Below are 23,507 nucleotides of genomic sequence, written 5' to 3'. Positions count from 1 at the left end.
GGGTGTCTTATTTGATTCTGATATGAACTTCTAATGCCACATCCACACCATTCCCCTGATCGTCTATTCACACTTCCCAATCATCACGTGACTTCCTACCTACTTTCAATGAGCTGCTACTGAACCTCTCAATGATGCTTTTGTTAACTCTAGATTTGACGAGACCAATATATTCCTGACTGGTTTCCTCCATTCTACCCTTGGTAAACTTAACAGTCAGCAGAGTTCTCTTAGTGTCTCGGCAAAAATACATTCTTTAATTAACACCACTCATAAATCAAATATCATTCTAAAAAATAAAATAGGCTAAGTCCACACAATTCAGTTGTGAATATTGTCTTCATACACAGAAGATTCTGAGGGAGCTTGATGCAGAGACGATGTTTTCCTTTGTGGGACAACCTAAAACCAGGAGCGTAGTTTTAGAGTAAGAAGTCTCCCATTTAAGACTTGAGTTGAGGAGAAATGTCTTCTCTCAGAAGTTGTGGGTTTCTTTTCCACGGACAACCGTGGAGACTCAGTCATTGATTTTAATCAAGGCTGAGTTGGAGACTCAGGGAGGGGCAGGGAGAAAAGTGAGATGGAGGCCACAATCAGACCAACAATGGTGCCAGAATAGGCCTGGGGCTGAATGGCCTACTTCTTCTATTTCATATGTTCCTATAATGCCCCAAGAGTTATAAATTGATCAGGACGCACTTTGTGATGTGCTGAAAATGTGAAAGGAGATACACAAACACAGTCCTCCTGACAGCTCTACTCATAGGAGTCCAGGATAGTGAATGGCCTTGTTGAGCCCAGGGGTGATGGGATTGTGACACAGTAAGTAACATGAACAGAGGTTTTGTGATAGAGACTGGAGGTGATGACTATGACATACCTGATGTTGAGCTGGAGGACCACCCCAGGACGTTAAATGGATAAACAGTCTGACAGGAGAATCAAAGATCATACAACAATAAGAGGTAAGAGCAGAAGTAGGCCATTCAGCAAATCTATTGTGCTCTGCCATTCAATGAGATCACAGTTGATCTGATAATCTTCAGCTCCACTTTCTCGCCTTTGACCCTTTATTCCCTTACTGATTAAAAATCTGTCTGTACCAGCACTGAATATATATAATGAACCAGCGTCTACAGCCCTCTGTGGTACAAAAATTACATAGATTCACGACCCTCTGAAAGACAAAATTTCTCCTAATCTCTGTATTAAATGTGTCAACCTTTATTCTGAGTTTTTTTCCCGCTGGTCCTAGACTCTCCCATAAGGGGAAACAACTTTTCGACATCTACCTTCTCAAATCCACTAATAATCTTATATGTTTTAATAAGGTCATCTCTCGTTCTTCCAATGAATGCAAACCCAATCTACACAACTGCTCCTCATCAGACAGACCCTCCATATCTAGTGAATCTTCTCTGGATTGCCTCCAATGCCAGTACATCTTTCCTTGGATAAAGGGCCCAAATTGTTCACGGTATTCCAGTACCTTGTACAACCTTATCAAGACCTCCCTTTATTTATATGCCATTTCCCTGAACAGAATTGATCTCATTGGTGTGTATGTAAAAACTAACGCTTGTGTTTATTAATCATGTCCCTGAGATGGAGACACAAATTGATTTTAATGTAATGTAACATCTCAAAATCATTTGAAGAAACGTTATGAGACAAACAATGATCCTGAACCACGTATCATGTTAGGGAAGACAACCAAGAACTTATTTAAAGAGATAGGCTTTTAAAGTAGAAAGTGGCCTTAAGATGAAAGAGGTTCAGGGAGAGAATTCAAGAACTTATGCCTCAAGCAACTGATGGTACAGCCACCACCAGTGGAGTGGTTAGCATTGCTGCCTCATTGCCCCAGGGACCCAGGTTGAATTCCAGCCTTGGGTGACTGTCTGTGTGGATTTTCCACATTCCCCATCTGTCTGCTTGGGTTTCCTCCCATAATCCATAGACGTGCAGTTTAGGTGGATTGGCCATGCTAAATTGTCTGTAGTGTTCAGGGATGTGCAGGTGAGGTGGGTTAACCATGGGAAATGCAGGGTTACAGGGATACGATAAGTGTTGGGTCTGGGTGGGATGCTCTTTAGAGGGTCAGTGCAGGCTCGGTGGGCCAAATGGCCTCTTTCCACACTACAGGGATTTTATGATTCTATGCACGACGGACATCAGGGATAGTCAGCAATACAGAATTGGAGAAGTGCAGATGTCTCACTCACAGAAATGGGAAGCTGAGGAAGGTTACAGACATAGGAGATAACAAGGCGTAGAGCTGGATGAACATGAACATGAAAATGAAGATTTTCTGAAGAAGGGTCTAGGCCCGAAACGTCAGCCTTCCTGCTCCTCTGATGCTGCTTGGCCTGCTGTTTTCATCCAGCTCTACACCTTGTTATCTCAGATTCTCCAGCATCTGCAGTTCCTGCTATCTCTACAGACATAGGAGCAAGAATGTGTAAAAGATTTAAAATAAAGAATAAGAATTTTAAAAAACAAGGAGTTGCTTAACATGATGGGCATGTACACAAGTGAACGGGCTCTTGGTGCGAGTTAATTCATGGGCGATAGAGTTCAGATGCATTAGGTTTATGAAGGGTGGAGTGTGGGAAGCTGCCCAGGGAGGCAATGGATTATTCAAGTCTAGAACTAACATGGACAGTGTGGAGGAATTTGGCAGCAGTTTAGCTGACAGGTGGTGAAGTCAGATGATATTGTGGAGGTGAGAACAGGTGGGCTTAGCGATGCTGTAGCTGTGGGGGGTGGGGTGGTCAGAAGTTCACTTTGGAATCAAATAGGACACCAAGGTTATGAACAGTCTCTTCAGCCAGAGACAGTTGTCAGGAAGAGGATTGGGGTTGGCAGCAAAGGAGTAGAGTTTGTGGTGAGGAGTGAAAACAATGGCTTCAGTCCTTCCAATATTTAATTTGAAGCCATTTCTGCTCATGTAGTACAAGAAATGGGATGAGCAGTTTGACAATCTAGAGATAGTAATGAGTGTTTGAAGTTTGGAGGATTCTGCGGTGGGGCAGTATGTAGATTAGGTTTAGGAGGACATCAAGGATAGAGCCTCGGAGATCAGCAGCCTACAGTAATGAGGAGAAAAGCCATCACGACTGATTCTCAGATTATGATTCGATAGATAAGAATCGAACCAGCACAGAGTCATTGGAAGAGGATGGTCCAATAAATCATGTCAAAGGCTGAAGTCAGGTCAAGAAGAGGAAACATAGATTACCTTTGATGCAGTCACATAGATGTGATTTAAGACTTTCAAAAGGGACTTTCCCCATAGCAGGGGAGGGATTCAAACATGGAGTTCTGGAAAAAACAGGCATGAATCTGATAGGTGACAACACTTTTAAGAATTTTGAAGAGGAAGGTTTTGAACAGTTCACTGCCAGGTGTGGCTGGACCACATGAAGCACTGTCAGGTCCTTCTCTTATCTGCCAAAGCTCTTCACTATTCTAGAATTATCTCAGAATTCAAAGATAAAACCAAATAGCTTTTCTTTTTCTCAACTGAAAACAGTCTTCTTAACCCTCCTGGAGATGGAACTTTAGTTTGAAAGTGCATTGGGGGTCAATGTCTGATATTTTTGTTTCATTTTAGGAGGGGTGGTGACACCAGATTTGAAGGAGAAGGGGATATACCTGAGGAGAGGGAGCTATTAATAATCTTAACAAACATGGGAGCCAAGAAGCAAGGTCGAGTGGTCTGTAATTTGGTGGGAATGAGGTACAGAGCAGCAGGTAGGATTCATGAATAACATGAGCTTGAAGATGTCATGAAAGAGGAGAGAAATCAGAGAGTGATTCAAGTCCAGGGACATGGATGGGGAGAGCCTTAGGGGAGGTTGGCCTGTTTGGCTCAATCAAGGGAGGAACACAGCACGGATAGTTCATAGGATTGTGTCAATCTCAGTGACAAAGAAATCCAGGAGTTCCGTACACTTATTACTGATGGTGAGAATAGGAGAGCCAGGAGAAGGCTTACGAAGACTTTAGCTGATAAAAAAAATGTTTTGTTTCATCTTTGATTTCCAGGATAATCCTAGAATAATGAATAGCTTTGGCAGAAGAGAGCAGGATCAGAGAATCCCTACAGTGTGGAAGCAGGCCATTTGGCCCATCAATTCCACATAGACCCTCCAAAGAGCACCCTATCCCTGTAACCCTATGTCTCCCATGGCTAAACCACCTAGCCTGCACATCCCTGGACACGATGGGCAACTTAGCATGGCCAATCCACCTAACCTGCACCTCTTTGGATCTGAAAGCACTTTATGGGGTCCAGCCAGATCTGGCAGTGATTGGTTGAAACTAGTTGTATGCCTTATCTTCAAGTCTGTGCCTCTTGGATGTAACAAAATGGAAGTCAGGGCCATCTACAGTGTACAGCCAGGATAGGAAAGAGAGTGACAGTAACGGTTTTAATGGAAACTAGTATACATCAAAAGCAACAAGCAGATGAGTAAAGGCCACAGTGTACAATGAGTGTTCAAAACCAGCTTCAGGGCTGATAGCTTGCTTCAGTTGATGGCACTGACACAAAAACTCAAGACCCATTGAAGATTTCCAGTCTTAGATAGGAGCCTGACAAGCTAACATCCAAAGAATAAAAAACTCCAAAATGGCAACACCTCACTCATCCTTGAAACTTCCAAGAACGGGAAAGAGCCAAATTAAATTGAAATGGTGAGACAGTGGGTTACGTAGAGGGTTAAAACATTCATATCCCTTCAAGGCAGGTTACAAACCCTGCCAGCACGCTGCAAGGGTCTGAGTGAAATGTGCTGGGCTCAAGTAAAACCAATGTAAGGACTAAATAAAAACCAAAAGAACTGCGGATGCTGTAACAAAAACAGAAGTTGCTGGGAAAGCTCAGCAGGTCAGGCAGCATCTGTGAAGAAAAAATGAGAGTTAACGTTTCGGGTCAGGTGACCCGCAGAACTGGGTTCTGAGGACAGGTCACCAGACGCAAAATGTTAACTCTGACCTTTTGTCTTCATTGATGCTGCCTGACCTGCTGAGCTTTTCCAGCAACTTCGGTTTTTGTTACCAACTTAAGGACTTTAACACAGGTGATTTAACATTCACTTTTTGAAAAGTCTTTTCAAAGTGAGAGAGACGATTGGTGTAGCGAGCTGTGCTCTGTAAAGTCAGGATGTCAGCACGCCATCAGCTTAATGTATGATAGTGCTGCTTGGTTTACACTCCAACTGATGATCAATGAAAGGGCCGGTACGAACTAAAAAAAAGGCTTAACTCTTCAGCACATCGTTTTGGCTTGTGCTGAGAAAATAAAGGCCATCGTGTTAGTCAATGCTCGCAGGATATTTTTCTCATTCCAAAGAAGTGAAAAATAGCCAAGTTGAATAATTACAGGTCCAGCATTAACACTGATCAGCATACTAATCAAGACTGACCTCCTGACCTCCCCAACTAAGCGACCAGATTGGTGATATGGACACTTGAGAGGTTAATGGCACAATTAAAATATCATTTTAAAACCTCCTAAAAAGGCTGTGGGGGGTGGGGAGAATGAACAGCTCTAAAGAGATACATCTGCAAAAAATAATGTCTTTGGTACTTACATCGCCCATTCCAGCTTCTCATTTTTGATTGAATTGTACAACGCCTGCAACGGAAAGAGAAGCTAAAAGTCATTCAATTCTGTTTGTTGTTTGAGCAGTTATCAATTATTTAACTGTGCTGCACACACTCAAATTTAATTATGGCAACAACTTGTTTAAACAGTTCCCATTAATATACTTAGCAGGAAATGTTCTTTTTAAGATTCTTCTATGATGAATTTGTTGTAGATGTAAGTGATAATGTGTAGCTGCCCACTTTTATTGAAACACAAACTAATAGATTCTCTCCGTCCAGTTCTAATACCTCTCAAAGAACCAAAATGTCCTTAAAAACATTACAACTAGGTACACTGCCACAAAACACCACAAATGAAAGTGCACTTTACGAAAAGAAATGTTCATTTGAAATTTCAATTACAGCTAACAAAGGCGTGAAACAGCTGGAAAAGCATGTTCTGAGAAATGGATTCAACATCCTGTCAATTAAACCATTATTCTCCGAGATAAGGTGTATTGTATTTGACTGAAAGGCTTTAGGGCTTCTGAAAAGATTTCAGGAAGTTGATACAAAGGTTCTTACTAGGATGGACTGGCTCGTTTTGCTAACGTCAACTTAATCCGTTATCAATTAACTCTTGAACTGCCTAAAGCATGACAAGTTACTCCAGGCATCTGCGCAGAAATTAACCTTACAAAGCAAGAAATAAATTCTAGATACAACTTTGAGATGGAATTGCATTCCAGCAAAAATCAAGATGCAAAAGGAGGGAAGCAAACAAGTTGGTTTTTAACTTTAGAGATAATTTGTAAGCAAAAGATTTACTCCTGAAAATTTGGTTCTTATTCTGTAACTCTAAATAATCTGCCATAATTCAACACACTTTATGTCACCCTCCCTTCAAATTCTGGTGTCTTACTCAGTCAGCTATCTTTCAGAACTAACATGATTTGGATAAATGTTAACCAGAATGCCAAACCACCAAGAAGATGAAATGTCAGGAGAATTAATTTTTTGCAGATTTATTTCCTGGTTAAAGTGAATTCAAACATTCCTAGACAGAAACCCAGTAAAGAGGACTGGAACAGGAACATAGTTGAAAACAAAAAAAGAAAAATCCTATTTGCTTATCAGCTGTCCATTTCTTTTTTTCAATATTCACTTATCCAGCTGTACAGATAACATATTCATGTCTGTGAGGCTTTGAGATTCAGTGCTAGAGGTGCAAAGGCAAGTCATAAAATCATCAATAATAAAACCATCAGCATATGAAACAGATTAACGAATCAGACCATAACACAAGCCATTCAAAAGGAAAGGAAAGGTAATTTTAAAGTAAATTACCTTAAAAAGGTAAACAGTAAACCATCCACACCCAAAAAAGAAATACACATTGCGCACAGCAAACTATCTCAGGCAGAATCTCCACAGTAATTTAGGTTTCCTGAGGGGAAATTTAGATGCCCAATTAAAGGAATCAATTCCTTATAACACGAGACATACCAACATTGGTTTATGTCCTATATTACACGACACTGCATTTTTTAACAGAGATATAGTGCTTCATGTTTCAAAGAGATGTGCCAATATCAAAGATTAAATCATATTTCTTTTCTACTGTGAATAATGAGTGCTGCCACTTCCTTTATTAAACACATAATAAGAACACTTAAATAATGCAATTCCAGCGTGTTTTTGCCTTAAATCAAATGCAGCAGTTGGTTAAGGAAGCTGATCACCCAGACCGAAAGGGTTGTGTTTTATCATCACATTCGTGGCTCAGAGAAAGCTTAACAGAGAAAAATAACAAGGAACACTCCACAGTCGAGAAACAGAAATAACAAGCAGAAAATTCTGTGTGGATATGAAAGGATACAATTGACAAATACACTAATCATGTTCATATTGCAGTGAAAAGCAGTGAAGTAAAAACCCATACTGCCCTCAAACACTATGCTTGTAAAGTGAGATGCTATTTGTATTTTTTCTCTCTCTGTCTCTCTCCCTCATACCTTGCCCGACGAAGGGTGGGCAGCTGAAAATTCGGATGAGTAGGAGGTCTTCAATGACTTGGATCGGCGAGGCTGGTGTCTCAACTCGTCCCGTTGGTATCTCACCGAGCCGCCGCTCTGTACCCGGACCTTGCCGGTCCCTTGCACGCTGTTCACGCCAATCATTTCCTCGAGGGCACTCGGTGGTCTGATGGGCAAAGGGGATTAGGAAGAACCCGGGCGACCGTCTTCAAAATTCACAAGCTCAGCAATCAGCATCTGCTGGAGGAGGCAGCCTCAGCAGCACAAGCGTCTTCCAGCTTCAAAAGGAGAAGTGTGCCTGCCTTTTGCTCACAATTTCCTACATTGTTTGGATTTGGACTGATCATTTCAGGGTAGGCTCACATCAGGGGCTGCAAGTCACACACACACACAAAAAAAAACCATCCCCTGAATGGTCCGAGCCAATGGCAAGGGGCCAGGCAAGCGGTTCATTTATATTCTAAATAGCAAACACGACTGTTTCTCTATCCTTGAACTGCAGGCTCATTAAAGGTAGGCAGTGAGATCCCACTAATAAAAGATTATAGTAGTCCATCAGCTACATATTGGGAACTAAATTGAGCCCGAATTAGGTAATGGGTGCGCGCAAGTGGAAAAAAAACATGAATCATGTTTCAGTCTGACATTCTGAAAATAGTTAAGGGACATTCTGGATGTGATTACGGGCGTATATCAGCAGCTTTGTTAAAACTATCTGTTTTAGCACAGCCCCTGTTATGGGTAAATGTGCTGTCTGAAAACACCAGTGTGGGTCCCAAAGATAGATGATTATTGTCCATTTTAATCTTCATTTCCTTTCTGAGTCTTATGGCATTGCTAACTGAATAGGTGCTTACCCAGTCTATATCTTTCAGACACTCTGACAGCTGATTGAGATTTTCTTTCCACAAGCTTATTTTTATGGTTTGGAAACGTTGTGCATTTTATTCGATAGCAGAGTTTGGGGGTTTCATTTTTTGTGTCTAAAAGGAATTCTCCCAAGAGATTTTTCTCTCGCCAAACCCCCAACTTTCCAGACCATGTTTCTCTGCACCTTCCCAAGGGAGTACAACAGCAGCACAGAGGGGGAGGTAAGTAGTTTCTTACTGCAACAGTTCAAACTGTTTGAGTGTGGGGACATGTTTGATACAGGAGCAGGTCTTTTCCTGTCTGTCACTCCCAAATATTCGTGGGAAAACACACGTGCGAATCCTCCGTGAGTGTTGCGATCTGGAATGCACTAACCAGAAGGGAGGCAGAGGTAGATTCAATCACGGCTTTCCATTCTTGATTATACAGTCATAGAGTAGCACAGCATGGAAACAGGCCCTTTGGTTCAACCTGTCCATGCCAACCAGATATCCTAAATTAATCCAGTCCCATATCCCTCAAAACCCTTCCTATTCGAGTACCTATCCGGATGCTTTTCAAATGTTGTAATTGTACCAGCCTCCACCACTTCCTCTGGCAGTTCAAACCATACACACACCACCCTCTGTGTGAAAATGTTGCCCCCTGGAAACCTTTTAAATCTTTCCCCTCTCACCTTAAACCTGTGACATCTAGTTTTGGATTCCCCTATCCTGAGGAGAAAAACCTTGGCTATTCACCCTATCCATGCCCCTCATTATTTTATAAACCTCTATACGGTCACCCCTCAGCATCCAACGCTCCAGGAAAAATAGCTCCAGTCTATTCAGTCTCTCCCTAGAGCTCAAACCCTCCAGCCCTGACAACGTCCTTATAAATCTTTTCTAAAACCTTTCAAGCTTAACAACATCCCTCCTCGAGCAGAGAGACCAGAATTGAATGCAGTATTCCAAAAATGGCCTAATCAATGTCCTGTACAGCCGAACTCCTATACTCAATGCACTGACCAATAAAAGCAAGCATACCAAACACCTTCACTATCCTGTCTACCTGTGACTCCACTCTCAAGGAACTATGGACCTGCACTCCAAGGTCTCTTTGTTCTCAATTCCAGAAAGGAATTGGAAAAGTACCTCATGCAAAACAAGTTTGCAGGGCTACAGAGAAAGGGTCCGGCTAAATTGTTCTTGCAGAGAGCCTGAATGGGATCTGACAGACTAAATGTGCTGTAAACATTTTATGAGTCAATGGTTCAATGATTCCATGATTAACTTCAAACACTTGCTGCTGATACTACAGGAACAGCGCAATACTGTAGTCTGCAAGTGGTGGCAAGGATCTCTAATGTACTAAGTCCAAGTTCAGATACATTTTAAAAATTCAAATACATTTTGTCCCTCTCTCTCTCTCTCCCTCCCTCCGTCCAGGGGAGGGGAAGGAATTTCATGCAAAGCTGCTAAATGCTCAGTTACCAATTCTGAATGAAGCAAAATGAAAATCTACAATTTATTTAAAATCAAGCAAGATATTTTTATTCAACCTCCATCTGACTGTCTGCAGGTCCTTTTCTTTATGCCTACCCTCATCTCTTTTTCTTTTGGCACAGGCAGCAACCATTTGGCAAGCTGCAAGGGTCAATGAATCGAGTCGTCAAAATGGTCAACAACTTCATTTCTGTAGTGCCTTTAATTGAGGAGTAACATCCGATGCTTGGCTCAACAGTGCAGATGCAGGAAAGGTGCTTCCCCTGAGCAGGCCCTTCCAGAACCAGGTAAATTGTAGGCCATTTAGGACTGACACAAGGATACCTTGAAACGAAGAAAACAGAAATAGGTGTATGCCATTCAGCCCTTTGAGCCTGCTCCGCTATTTCAGTATGATCTTGGTTGATCATCCAAACTAGGTTCTACTAACCCATACCCATTCATCTCTTCAGTCCCATGAACTATATCTATCTCCATTGTGAAGAGCATTCAATGCTGTGGCCCCAACCACTTTCTGTGGCAAAGACTTCCACAGGTCACTACTTTCTGGGTGAAGACATTTGGGGTGGCACGGTGGCTCAGTGGTTAGCATTGCTGCCTCACAGTGCCAGGGACCCGGGTTCAATTCCACCCTCAGGTGACTGTCTGTGTGGAGTTTGCACATTCTCCCCGGGTTTGCTCCGGTTTCCTCCCACAGTCCAAAGATATGCATGCTAGGTGGATTGGCCATGCTAAATTGCCTGTAGTGTTCAGGGATGTGTAGATTAGGTGGGTTATAGCGGGGTGGGTCTGGGTGGGATGCTTTGAGGTTCGGGTTGGGCTGAAGGGCATGTTTCCACACTGTAGGGATTCTATGATTTCTCTTCATCTCTGTCCTAAATAGCCTACCTTGTATCTTTGGATTCCACTCCCCAGTCTTTAGGGGCATCCTTCCCATGTTTACACTGCCTAGTCCTGTTGGAATTGTATAGGTTTCTATGAGATTCCCCCCTCATTCTTTCAAACTTCAGTGAATATAATCCTAACTGATCCAATCTCTCTTTATACATCAGACCTTCGACCCCCAGGAGTCAGTCTGGTAAATCTCCGCTGCACTCCCTCTATTGTGATAACATCTTTCCTCGGATAAAGAAACCAAAACTGCACACAACACACCAGGTGTAGTCTCATCAGGCCCTGTACAGGAGGAATTCTTTTGCACTCAGCAAGTGGTAAATCTTTGGAAATTTTCCCTATCCAAGACGGCAGTGAATACTCAACTGCTGAGAATATTCAAGATGGTCATAGATAAGGCGTTTGGCACGCTTGCCTTCATTGCTTAGACCTTTGAGCATAGGAATTAGGACGTCATGTTGAGTTTGTACAGGACGATGGTGAGGACTCTTCTGGAGTACTATGTCAAGCTTGGGTCATCCTAGAAAGGATATTCTTAAAAAAAGTTCAGAAAAGGTTAGTTTGCCAGGATGTTGCCAGGAATAGAGGACTTGACTTATAAGTGGAGGCTAGATAGTTTGGGACATTTTCCACTGGAGAGTAGGAGGTTGAGGGGTGACCTTGTAGAGGTTTATAAAATCATGAGGGGCACGGATAAGGTGAATGGCAGCTGTCTTTTCCCTTGGGTTGGGGATTTCAAGACTTTTAAGGTGAGAGGTGAAACATTTTAAAAAGACATGAGTGGCAACTTTTTTTTTTACACCGAGTGGTCCACATGCATATTGAACTTCCAGAGGAAGTGGTGGATGTGGGTACAGTTACAACATTTAAAAGACATTTGGCCGAGTACATGAACAAGAAATGTTTGGAGGGATACGGGCCAAGCTCAGGCAGGTGGGACTAGTTTAGATTGGGATTATGGTCGGCATGGACTGGTTGGATCAAAGGGTGTATGACACTATGACACTGTATTAGGAAAATAGTGCGAAGGTAGAAGATGGGCCATGATCTCAATGAATGGCGGATCAGGCACAAGGGGCTGAATGGTCTTCTCCTGCTCCCATTTCCTACGTTCCAATTCCAATGGAATTCACAAACCTACAATCAGACAAAAACGGATGCAAGCCAAGGAACATGGTATTATGAGGGCAGTGAGCTTTAGACAGCATCTTAAAACTAGGAGAGGCAAAAGCCATTAAGGAGAGAATGTTAGAGTGTAGAGCCTAGATGGCTGAAGGGATTGTTACCAATGGTTGGCAGAGAGGGAGAATGGCCGAGAAGGCAGAGGAATGGAATCAAGGTGAGCAATGGCCTAGTGGCATTATTGCTGGACTATTAATCCAGAGACCCAAGAAACGTTCTGGGGATCTGTGTTCGAACCCTGCCGTGACAGGCGATGGTATTTGAATTCAATTTAAAAAAACCTGGAATAAAGAGTATAATGATGACCATGAAGCCACTGTCAATTGTCAGGAAAAACCAACCTGGTTCACTTATGTCCTTTAGGGAAGGAAACTGCCATCCTTACCCAGTCTGGACTACACGTAACTCCAGACCCACAAAAATGTGGTTGACTCTTAACTGTGCTCTGGGTAATTAGGGATGGGCAATAAATGCTGGTCTGGCCAGTGAGACCTTTAGCCCATGGACGAATTTTTAAAAAGAACCAGGGGGCAGATCGCTGAGCTATGAGACATTTTAACACAAGAATGAGAATTTTAACTTGGAGGCATTGCAGAGCTGGGAGACTTGTGTAAGTTGGCAAGGACAGGTGAACAAAACCTGGTGCACGTTAGGATTTGGACAGTAGAGTGGTGGATCACTTGTAATTTAAGGAGGGTAGAGGATTGAACAATAATCAGAACTACTCAAAGTCTCGAGATGAAAAGGGCATTAATGGGGGACTGATTTAGTGCAGATGGGCTGAGATACTAGTACGTGTAGGTGGTCTGTGTGCTGGAAAGGATACAAGATCAGAAAACTGAATTCCAGAGGACACTGAGGCTGCTAACAGTCTGGCTCTGTTATAGACAGTGGCCAGGAAAAGGACAAGAAGATTGGGCATTGCTTAAGATGTTCTGACTACAATCAGACAACCAAGTGAGGGCAATCCCATTAGGAGGGAGAAGGGAAAACATTGCAGGATGGTGTGGTTGACCGTAGCAAAGGTTGCAAAGAAGCCAAGGATTGAGAAGACAGGGTGATGACAGCTTTTGCAGCACTGTGGCAGCAGGACGAACCCAAGTAGAGAATTTCGAATATGGAGCAGTGAGAAAAACAACAGCGTTTTGAGAAGGAACAATTCATTTAATGACCTTGGAGATGACAGCAGTTTTCTAGAACAGGGTGGGGAGGGGACTGTGGTTGAGGTTGGATTTACTGAGGAAGGGCTGGTGACAGTAGTTTTGAAGTGGAGGAAACAATTACACTGTTAGCTAACATGGAGAATAGAAAGAAAAGTTTCAAGGTCAGTAATCCAGTGCAAATAGGGAGAAGGAAACGGGTGATTTTTCCAAGGTGCATATCATGTGGATACTGAATCTACATGGTGAGACTTGAATCGAGTAAATCTGATCATCACAGAATTGCTACATTGCAAAAGAAAGCCATTCGGCCCATCATGTCTGCTCCAACTCTCTGAATGTGCAGTGCCATTTCTCCTGCCTTCTGCCCATTATCCCACACATTCTTTCTTTGCAGATAGGACAGCAAAATTGCTGAGTGGTTAGCACTGGTGCCTCACCATCCCGGAGACCTGGGTTCGATTCCAGCCTTGGGTGATTGTCTGCATGGATTTCCTCTGGGTTGTTCAGTTTCCTCCCACAGTCCAAAGATGTGCACGTTAGGTGGATCAGCCATGTTAAATTGTCCAGGGATGCGTCGATTATGTGGATTAACTGTGGGATATGCAGGGATAGGGTAGGGGGATGGGGATGGGTCTGGGTGGGATGTTCTTTGGAGAGTTGGTATGAACTCGATGGGCCAAATGGCCTGCTTCCACACTGTAGGGATTCTATGAAATAAAGAAGGCCAGTTCCCTTTTGAATACGTCTATTGAACTGGTCTAATCCACACTCTTAGGCAGTGCATTCAGAACCTTGTAATACCTCACTGTGTGGAAAAGCATTGCCTCACATCACTTTTGCTGCTTTTGCTAGTTACTTTCACTTTGTGAAGGTAGTGGAATTTTGCCTTCAGAAAATATGAAGGGGCTGGATTCAAAAAAGTAGGGAAGTGTTGTTATGACTGCACAGAGTGTTGATGAGGCCATGCCTGAACTGCCGTGTACAATTTTGGCTTCCCATATCTAATAAAGGATATCCTGGCATTAGAGGCAGTTCCAAACAGATTCATGAGGCTGATCCTTAGGATGAAGAATGCATCATCCTGGTAAATCCTCCACCCTCTCCAGTGCAATTACATCTATCCTATAATGTGGATTCTAGGAGGGTGTGCAACACTCTAGCAGTGACCTGACCAACTTTTTATACAGTTCCAGTATTAAACTCTATGCCTCGACTAAAAAAGGCAGGTGTCCCGTACAACTTCTAAGCACTTTATCTACCTGTCCTACTATTATAAGGAACTGGAGGACATCCACACCAAGGTTCCTCTGGCCTTACCATTCATCTCACATACCCTTGGCTTCTTCATCCTGCCCAAGTGAATCAGCTCACACTTAAGAGTCATAAAGTCATACAGTTGTACAGCACGGAAACAGACCTTCATTCCATTTGACACTGATCAGGCCATCTGACCAGCCCGTTCATATCCTGCTGTAATCTAAGGCTATCCTCCTCACTATTTGTTAGCCAATCAGTCTTTGTATCAGCCACAAACTACCTGAGCAAACCTCCTACACTCAATACCAAAACCACAAACAGCAAGGCACCCAACGCTGAGGAAAGGTCACCGGACCCGAAATATTAACTCGGATTTTTTTCTTCACAGATGCTGCCAGACCTGCTGAGCTTTTCCAGCAACTTCTGTTTGTGTTCCTGATTTACAGCACCCGCAGTTCTTTCGGTTTTACCCAACACTAATCGCTGCAGTACACCATTAGACACAGGCTTCCAGTCACATAAATACCGCTCGACCATCAATCTCTGCTTCTTGTCATTATGGTCAATTCTGGACCCAATTTTCCAAGTTTCCTTGGATCCTATGGGCTCTTACCTTTGCTATCAGTCTCCCATGCAGGACCTGATGAAAAGCCTTGCTAAATTCCAAGTAATCTATGTGGGGAGTTGCGGTATCAATAAAGCGTTTAACAAGCACTAATCTCCCTGAATTAGCAACTTGGTGAGGTTGAATCAGAAATTTGTCTTGCCATCAAGCAATGTATAAAAGATGCAGCAAGTTACTTCCAACATTGAGACAGTCCTCACCGGACTTCTCACTGGATTCTCCCACAAAATTCACAATAGCCCACGTCATTCAGACCCTTTAAGATCCAACCATGTTTTCTCCTGTGCTTCTCCTTCTCCATCATCTTGCAAGTGGAACGTCTTTCCCCAACTAAACTATCCAGATCGCTCATGACTTTGAACACCAGATATTGATTTACAATTGAGAGAACCAAATTTGTTGCAGATTGATTTTTATAGATTATTAAAATTATCACCTGGTTGAAAGACTTTTTTTTAAACATGATTATCTTTTTAAAACAGCGAGCATCCTGACACGATGTTGCGTGGTTCACCAATTCTGACACCTTAGTGAAATCAACGTGGTAGTTTGAGCTGGTCGTCATTACAATGTGTCTGCACTTTACCTTCAGTATTCTTGTACAGCCATGTAACAGCCCTAAATCACCCCAGCCCATGGCATCATTGTACCAAACACAACTTTAAATAGTTCAATGTAGAATTTCCCCTTTCCTCATTTTGAAGAGCACATAAATAGAAGGGGTGGAGGGACAGAAAGAAATTCATAGACACCTCCCTTTGCAGCTCAATAATTCATTATGTTTTCCATTAATTCTGTACATAGTCTATGGCCTTCAGAGGTCATGTACACAACTATTGTGGAACAATGGGAGAATTTTAATGGGCTGCTCTAATATGAAGACAGCAAGTCACTTTTTCTGCTATAATTAATGGCTGGAGGTGGTTTACCAGCTCAGTCAGATGGCTTTACTGACACTGTCGACGATGAAAGGTTTATTCAACATCAAGACCACTGCAAGAACACATTATTACCTTAATTCAATCAAGCAGCCCCCAGATTGATTACAGTGGTGGCAAGGCTGCACAGTCAAGTTAGAATCATAGAATCCCTGCAGTAAGGAAGTAGGCCATTCAGCCCATCATGTCGGCACCGACCCTCTGAAGAACATCCCACCCACCTATCCCCGTAACCCTGCATTTCCCATGACCAATCTGCATAGAGCGCACATCCCTGGACACTATGGGCAATTTAGCATGGCCAATCCACCTAACCTGCACATCTTTAAACTGTGGGAGGAAACCGGAGCACCCAGAGAAAACCCGGTCACTGGGAGAATGTACAAATTCTGTACAGACAGTGGCCCAAGAGTGGAATCATACCTGGGCCCCTGGCGCTGTGAGGCAACAGTGCTGACCACTGGGCTGCAATGTTGTCCCATGAAGGTATTTAATTTGGTCTGCATCTGTAACTGATTACATAGAATACACAGCATAGAAAGAGGCCATTCAGCCAACACTGTCTGCTCTACTCAAGCTTCCTACAATTGTTCTTCTCTAAATCTATCATCATAATCCTCAACACCCTTCTCCCTCACATGCTTGTTGAACTCTCCTTAAATTCACTACTTGGCTTCAGTCATAGAGCGATGGAGTCGTAGCACGGAAACAGACCCTTCGGTCCAACTCATCCATGTTGACCAGATATCCTATATAAATCTAGTCTCATTTGCCAGCATTTGGCTCATACCCTTCTAAACCCTTCCTATTCATATACCCATCTGGATGCCTTTTAAATGTTGTAATTGTACCAGCCTCCACCACTTCCTCTGGCAGCTCATTCCATGTATGCACTACCCTCTGCGTGAAAAAGTTGCCCCTTAGGTCCCTTTTATATCTTTCCCCTCTCACCTTCAACCGATTTCCTCTACTTTTGGGAAAAGACCTTGTCTAATTAGCTTATCCATGCCCCTCATGATTTTATAAACCTCTACACGGTCATCCCTCAGCCTCCAACACTCGAGGAAAAATAGTCCCAGCCGATTCAGCCTCAACCTTAATAATCAGTCAGCTACTGATTTCCACATTCTCACCACTTGTATTTTGGGGAAACAAGTTTCCTCCAAATTTCCAATTGGATTTCTTGGTGACTATCATATATTGATGGCCACTAGTCCTGCTCTTCCCCAGATATGGTAACATTCTCTCTGTAGCTGTTCAATCAAGATTTTTCATAATTATTCGAAATATATCAGTTAGGCTATCGGTTTGCCTTGTACTATTCTGGGGGATAAAGAAAGCCAGGAAACCAATCCTTTTTCTGCACCCACACATTTCTGGTATCATCCTTTAAATCTTCTCTGAACCCTCTCCAGGCCTATACATCCATTCTATAATAAGGTGAGCAGAACTGCTTACAGTAATGAGATTTGGTGTTTAAATAAAAATGTTTGATAAGGGTTTTTAGTATATATTCCGGACTGATCAGGAATTTATTCCTATACCCCTAGGAATAAAGTCTAGTGCTTGCTTTACGATTTAGAGCACTGTTGACATGACACTAACTTGAGAAGTCGCTTGAGATCAAGGATAACTTTCTTTTCACTCTGGTGTATGATGAAACAAGTCCAAGGCTGGATCTACACTTCTTGTTACAGGTGAAGTAGCTGGTGAATGGGGAGAGAGGGGAGGAATGTTCAGATTTTCACACCCTCCTTCCACACGTGGCACTATCGGAGAATGGGTGGTACCTTGGCACAGGGTTATAGTGAACTGTGCTTCACTATAAAACTTCAGATTGTGAAGGACCCATTCAGGGAATATGTGGGGCTTATGCTGCAAGCAAGTTAAATGTCAATCATTGGACTCTAGATATTTTCTATGGAAGCTGTTCAGAGATGTTATTACACACTTAGAATCATAGAGTCCAAGAGCACGGAGACAGGCCCTTCGGCCCAATCTAGTCCATGTTGACCAAAACGTCCTCCCACGCTAACCCCATTTCCCTGCACTTGGCCCATATCCTTCTAAACCCTTCCTATCCATGTATTTGTCCAAACGCCTTTTAAATGTTACTTATGTACCTGCCTTAACCACTTCCGCTGGCAGCTCATTCCATATACGTACCATCCTCTGTGTAAAAAAGTTGCGCCTTAGATCCCAATGTATTCTTTCCCCTCTTACGTTAAACTGATGCCCTCTAGTCCTCGATTCCCCAAACTTGGGAAAAAGACTGAGTGTATTTACCTTATCTGTGCCTCTCATGATCTTATACACTTCTCTAAGATATCCCCTCAGTCTCCTATGCTCCAAAAGAAAAAAGTCCCAGCTTGTCCAACCTCTCCCTATAACTCAGTCCCTGGAGTCCTGGCAACATCCTTGTAAATTTCTTCTGCACTCTTTCCAATTCAACAACATCCTTCCTATAGCAAGGTGACCAAAATGAACACAATACTCCAAGTGCAGCCTCACCAATGTCCTGTACAACTGCAATGTAACTTCCCAACTTCTCTACTGATGAAGGCCAGTGTGCAAAAAGCCTTCTTAACTGCCCTGTCTACCGGTGACTCCACTTTCAGAGAACTGTGCACCTGAACTCCAAGGACCCTCTCTTCCACCACACTCCTTAAGGCCCTACCATTCACCATGAAACTCCTACCTGGATTTGACTTTCCAAAGTGCAACACCACACACTTATCTAGATTAAACCCCATTTGCCTTTTCTCGGTCCAATTCCCCAGCTGATCAAGATCCTGATGCAATTTCTGATAACCTCCGTCACTGTCCACAATACTGCCTATTTTAGTGTCATCCACAAGCTTACTAATCATACCTTGTACATTGTTATCTATATCGATGATTTGGATGACAAACAGCAATGGGCCCAGCACCAACCCCTGAGGCACACCACTAGTCACAGGCCTCCAGTCCAGCAAGCATCCTTCCACTATTACTCTCTGCTTCCTACCATCAAGCCAATTGTGTCCAATTTGCCAGCTCTCCCTGGATTCCATGCAATCTAACCTTCCAGAGCAGCCTACCATGTGGAACCTTATTAAAGGCCTTACTGAAATCCATACAGACTACATCTACCGCCCTGCCATCAACCTTCCTAGTCACTTCATCAAAGAACTCTAACAAATTTATGAGGCATGACCTCCCACGCAAGAAGCCATGCTGACTACTCCTAATCAAACCCTGGCTTTCAAAATGCATGTATATCTTATCCCTCAGAACCTTTTCAAGTAACTTAACTACCACAGATGTGAGGCCTACTGGTCTATAATTCCCAGGTTTTTCTTTGCAGTCCGTCTTGAATAAGGGCACAACATTCATTACCCTCCAGTCTTCCGGGACCTCATCCGTGGCTAACGATGATGCAAATATACCATCCAGGGCCCCCACAATTTCTTCTCTAGCCACTTGCAGGGTTCGTGGATATATCTGGTCAGGACCAGGAGATTTATCCACCTTCATACATTCTAATACTTCCAACATCTTCTCTACTGTGATATGGACTGTCCCCAAGATATTGCCACTAACTTCCCCAAGTTCCCAAGTCTTCATGTCTTTCTCCATGGTAAACACAGAAGAGAAATATTCATTGAGGACCTCGCCCATCTCCAGCGGTTCCACAGACACATGTCCACTTTGGTCCTTGAGGGGTCCTATTCTCCCTCTAGTTGTTGTTTTTCCTTTAATATACTCAAAGGATCTCTTTGGATTCACCCTAATCTTCTCAGCAAAGCAATCTCATGCCCCATTCTCACCCTCCTGATTTCCTTTTTCAGTAGTCCTTATGTACCTCCTGGGATTCCCTTAATCCCAGCTGCTTATCCCGAAGCCATACTGCAGAGATGGCAAGAACTACAGATGCTGGGGTCAGAGATAACACAGTGTGGAGCTGGAGGAACACAGCAGGCCGGGCAGCATCAGAGGAGCAGGAAAGTTAACATTTCTGGTTGGGATCCTTCTTCTACGTCAACTTTCCTGCTCCTCCGATGCTGCCTGGCCTGCTGTGTTCCTCAGGCTCCACACTGTGTTATCCCTGAGCCATACCTCCTTTTTTCTGTTCAAAGCCTCAATGTCTCTTGTCATCTATGGTTCACTACTCCTGCCAACCTTGCCCTTCACCCTCACAGGAACATATAGACCTTGATCTCTAGCTATCACACTTTTAAAGGCCTCTTACTTGCCAGAGGTTCATTTTGCCTGCAAACAAACTATTCCAATCAACCCCTGTAAGTTCCTGTCTAATTCCATCAAAATTCGCCTTGCCCCAATTTAGAACCTGAACCTATGGGCTAGTTCTGTCCTTCTCCATAACAATTTTAAAATTAATAGAACTATGGTCACTGGTTCCAAAGTGCTCCCTCACTGTCACCTCAGTCACCTGTCCTGCTCTATTTCCCAACAATAGTTCGAGTTTTGCCCCTTCCCACTTAAGGCCCTCTATATAATGTTTAAGAAAACTTTGCTGAACACATTTAACAAATTCCACCCCATCTAAGCCCTTGATACTATGGTAGTCCCAGACAGTGTTAGGTAAATTAAAATCCCCCACTATGACAATCCTATTGCTCCTACAAGTCTCCCCAATCTCCCTGCATATATGTCCCTCTACTTCCCGTTGACTATCTGGGGGCCTCTAGTACAACACCAATAACATCAGCATCCCCTTCTTATTTCTTAGCTCCACCCACAAAGCCTCACTAGATGATCCCTCAGTTATTTTGTCTTTGACTAATGCGGTGATACTTCCCTTAATCAAAAATGCAACTCCCCCTCCCCTCTTTCCTCCACCTCTGTCCCACCTAAAGCACCTGTACCCTGGCACATTAAGCTGCCAGTCCTGTCCCTCCCTTAGCCAGGTTTCTGTAATGGCTGTAATATCCCAGCCCCACGTACCTATCCAAGCCCAGAGTTCATCAGCCTTACCTGTCAGCCCTTTTGCATTGAAATAGATGCAATTTAATCCAACAGGCATTCCTCGGTCCCTGCCTTGTTCCATCCTGACCTGTCTCCTCAACCAGCTATTTCTGATTACTGTATCTCCTTCCAGCCTCGCACTTGCCTCCCTGCTGTTGAGGATCCCACACTCCCTACCCCCACCAATCTAGTTTAAAACCTCCCTTCTGGAGCAGGTGGGACTTGAACCCAGGCCTTCTGGCTGAGGGGTACGGACCCTACCACTGCTACCACCACCCTTAATCTACAGTTTCCATCTAAAATAGAAATACTGCCTAAATTTGCCTCATCAACAACAGGAAGCCTGATTGTCAAACTCACTCACTAGTGATTGCTGTCTGTAACCAGGAGGATGGGCCCAATGCACCATAAGATGGTACCCTTCAGTTCCAATGCCAGAGGATACCAGGGTTACTCCTCCTGGTAGTAATCAAATGTGACTGCCTGTTATTTTGCAAAGCATCCGCAAAATCGTCTTAACTACAATCTATGTGTACTGCCCTTGGCAACAAGGGAGCCTACTGCTAGGTTTGGGAAATAACATTGAAGACATTGTCGAAAGCAGTGGATACCTTGGACCTCCTATAATCATCTGAGTGATGCAAAAAAAAGAGACTTGGTCCAAATTGTCTGGCAGCAGTTGAAATGAACACTGAACAAAAACAAAGTTGCTGGAAAAGCTCAGCAAGTCTGGCAGCGTCTGTGAAGGAGAAAACAGAATTAACGTTGCAGGTCCAATGACCCTTCCTTGGAACACTGAACCTCCTGCATTCCCTAAGTGCCTTTCTCTCTCTCTCTCCCCCTCCCTCCCTCTCTCTCGTGCAGCCTCTACTCAGCCTAAAAGAAAATATCATTTTAATGCCATTGTAAGGTCATTTGCAAAAATAATTATGAATCTCAATTAATGGTTGACCACCCAAATTAAATATCAACAAACCAGGGGCTATCTAGTCACTTGAGAAAATCAATGACTGCTCACAGTTTGTTATTGCATCCTCATTTTCAGTTACTGATAAATTATCTTACATATCAAACATGCACGTGACTGCATTCGGAGCCAGAACTGTTTGTTCCTGTCCTGCTCTTCGATACAAATCAATCCTGACAAACCTCTTGGAATTTTTGTTTTTAAAATGCCATTAAAAGATATGGTTTCTATTCACAAGCTCAAGAGTTAAATTGCGACCTTCCTCTTCAGAGGGAATCAATCACACTTGAAATGGCATTTCAGAACAGACCGTAGCTCAGTTGGATACTAACCTTGCCTTTCATTTCTTTTGGGAGTGTTTCTTCAAAATGTATGGCTTTTCATGACAGCATTTAATTTTCCACAAGTTAGATTCCCCTTTTTTATAATCACTGTACTTTTTACATACCAAGATTTATGAATCCACTTCCCATATTTTTGATAGTCACAAAATCCATTCTGGATTCTTGTCAAGGTCTTGTGATCTACAGCAATCTCCACAGATACCTTTGTCCCACCTCCCCCCACAACCAAACTAATTTTCCTCCTACTTATTCCATCTCCTTCCTTTGCAGTGCTGGGAATGTAAACTGGAAGTAAATGTTAATGCAGGCCAATGTTCACCCCAGCTATTATACAGGTTCAGTGTTCTGAGGAAGGGTCACCGGATCCGAAACGTTAACTCTATTTTCTCCTTCACAGATGCTGCCAGACCTGCTGAGCTTTTCCAGCAACTTTGTTCTTGTACAGTGTTCATTTCAACTGCTGCCAGACAATTTGGACCAAGTCTCGTTTTTGCCTCACTCGGGTGATTATAGGAGGTCCAAGGTATCCACTGCTTTCAACAATGTCTTCAATGTTATTTCCCAAACCCAGCAGTAGGCTCTCTTGTTGCCAAGGGCAGGACACATTGATTGTAGTTAAGACGATTTTGCAGGTGCTTTGCAAAATAACAGGCAGTCACATTTGATTCGCACTGCAATAGCTCCTCCTACACATCTTTTCTTTCAATCCAGCAACCAATTCTTCCAAGACTGGAAAATCACATCACTCAAATGAACGTCAGGACCAGCTTTCAAATTGGAATATTGCTCCTTTCAAAGTCTCTGCCCATGTGCTTAAAGAGGTGTCAGTCTGCGCTCAACGCTAACACTTCACACTTCAGTCAGGGGGTTGCATGTTCAAATCCCACTCCAGAAACTAAAGTATAAAGCTGGATGAACAGTGTGCCCTGGCTTCAACCAAGTGATGTCAAACAAAATAGTTGGTCACTTATCTCAGTGCTATTGGCTGTCAAATTTGCCTGTAAAAAGAGAGGAACTACTTCTAAAATAATTTGGATGGGATAAAATAGGTGATATATAAATGCAAGGTTTTTCTTTTAAAAAGGATTGCAAATACTGAATAAAGCAAATTAAAATCAATAGCACCTTCTTTCCCATAATCTCAGAAGTCCGCAGCAAGATTATAAGAATTACACAATGTGCCT

The 23,507-nt window shown here is 43.0% G+C and overlaps 1 protein-coding gene across 1 annotated transcript in view; it reads right to left on the bottom strand.

The window, feature by feature from the left end:
• LOC109923726 (PH and SEC7 domain-containing protein 3-like) overlaps nucleotides 1-23,507 on the bottom strand; it is a 595,836-nt gene that overhangs the window by 51,430 nt on the left and 520,899 nt on the right. Inside the window, exon 11 of the mRNA XM_048610871.1 lies at nucleotides 5,601-5,644. Coding sequence (XP_048466828.1) covers nucleotides 5,601-5,644 — 44 coding nt within the window. The remainder of the gene's footprint in view (nucleotides 1-5,600; nucleotides 5,645-23,507) is intronic.

The sequence above is a fragment of the Rhincodon typus genome, chromosome 1, assembly GCF_021869965.1.
Source record: "Rhincodon typus isolate 14 chromosome 1, sRhiTyp1.1, whole genome shotgun sequence".
Classification (NCBI taxonomy): Eukaryota; Metazoa; Chordata; class Chondrichthyes; order Orectolobiformes; family Rhincodontidae; genus Rhincodon; species Rhincodon typus.
Note: the sequence above shows the minus strand (reverse complement) of the source record. Positions and strands in the feature narration are given on the sequence as shown.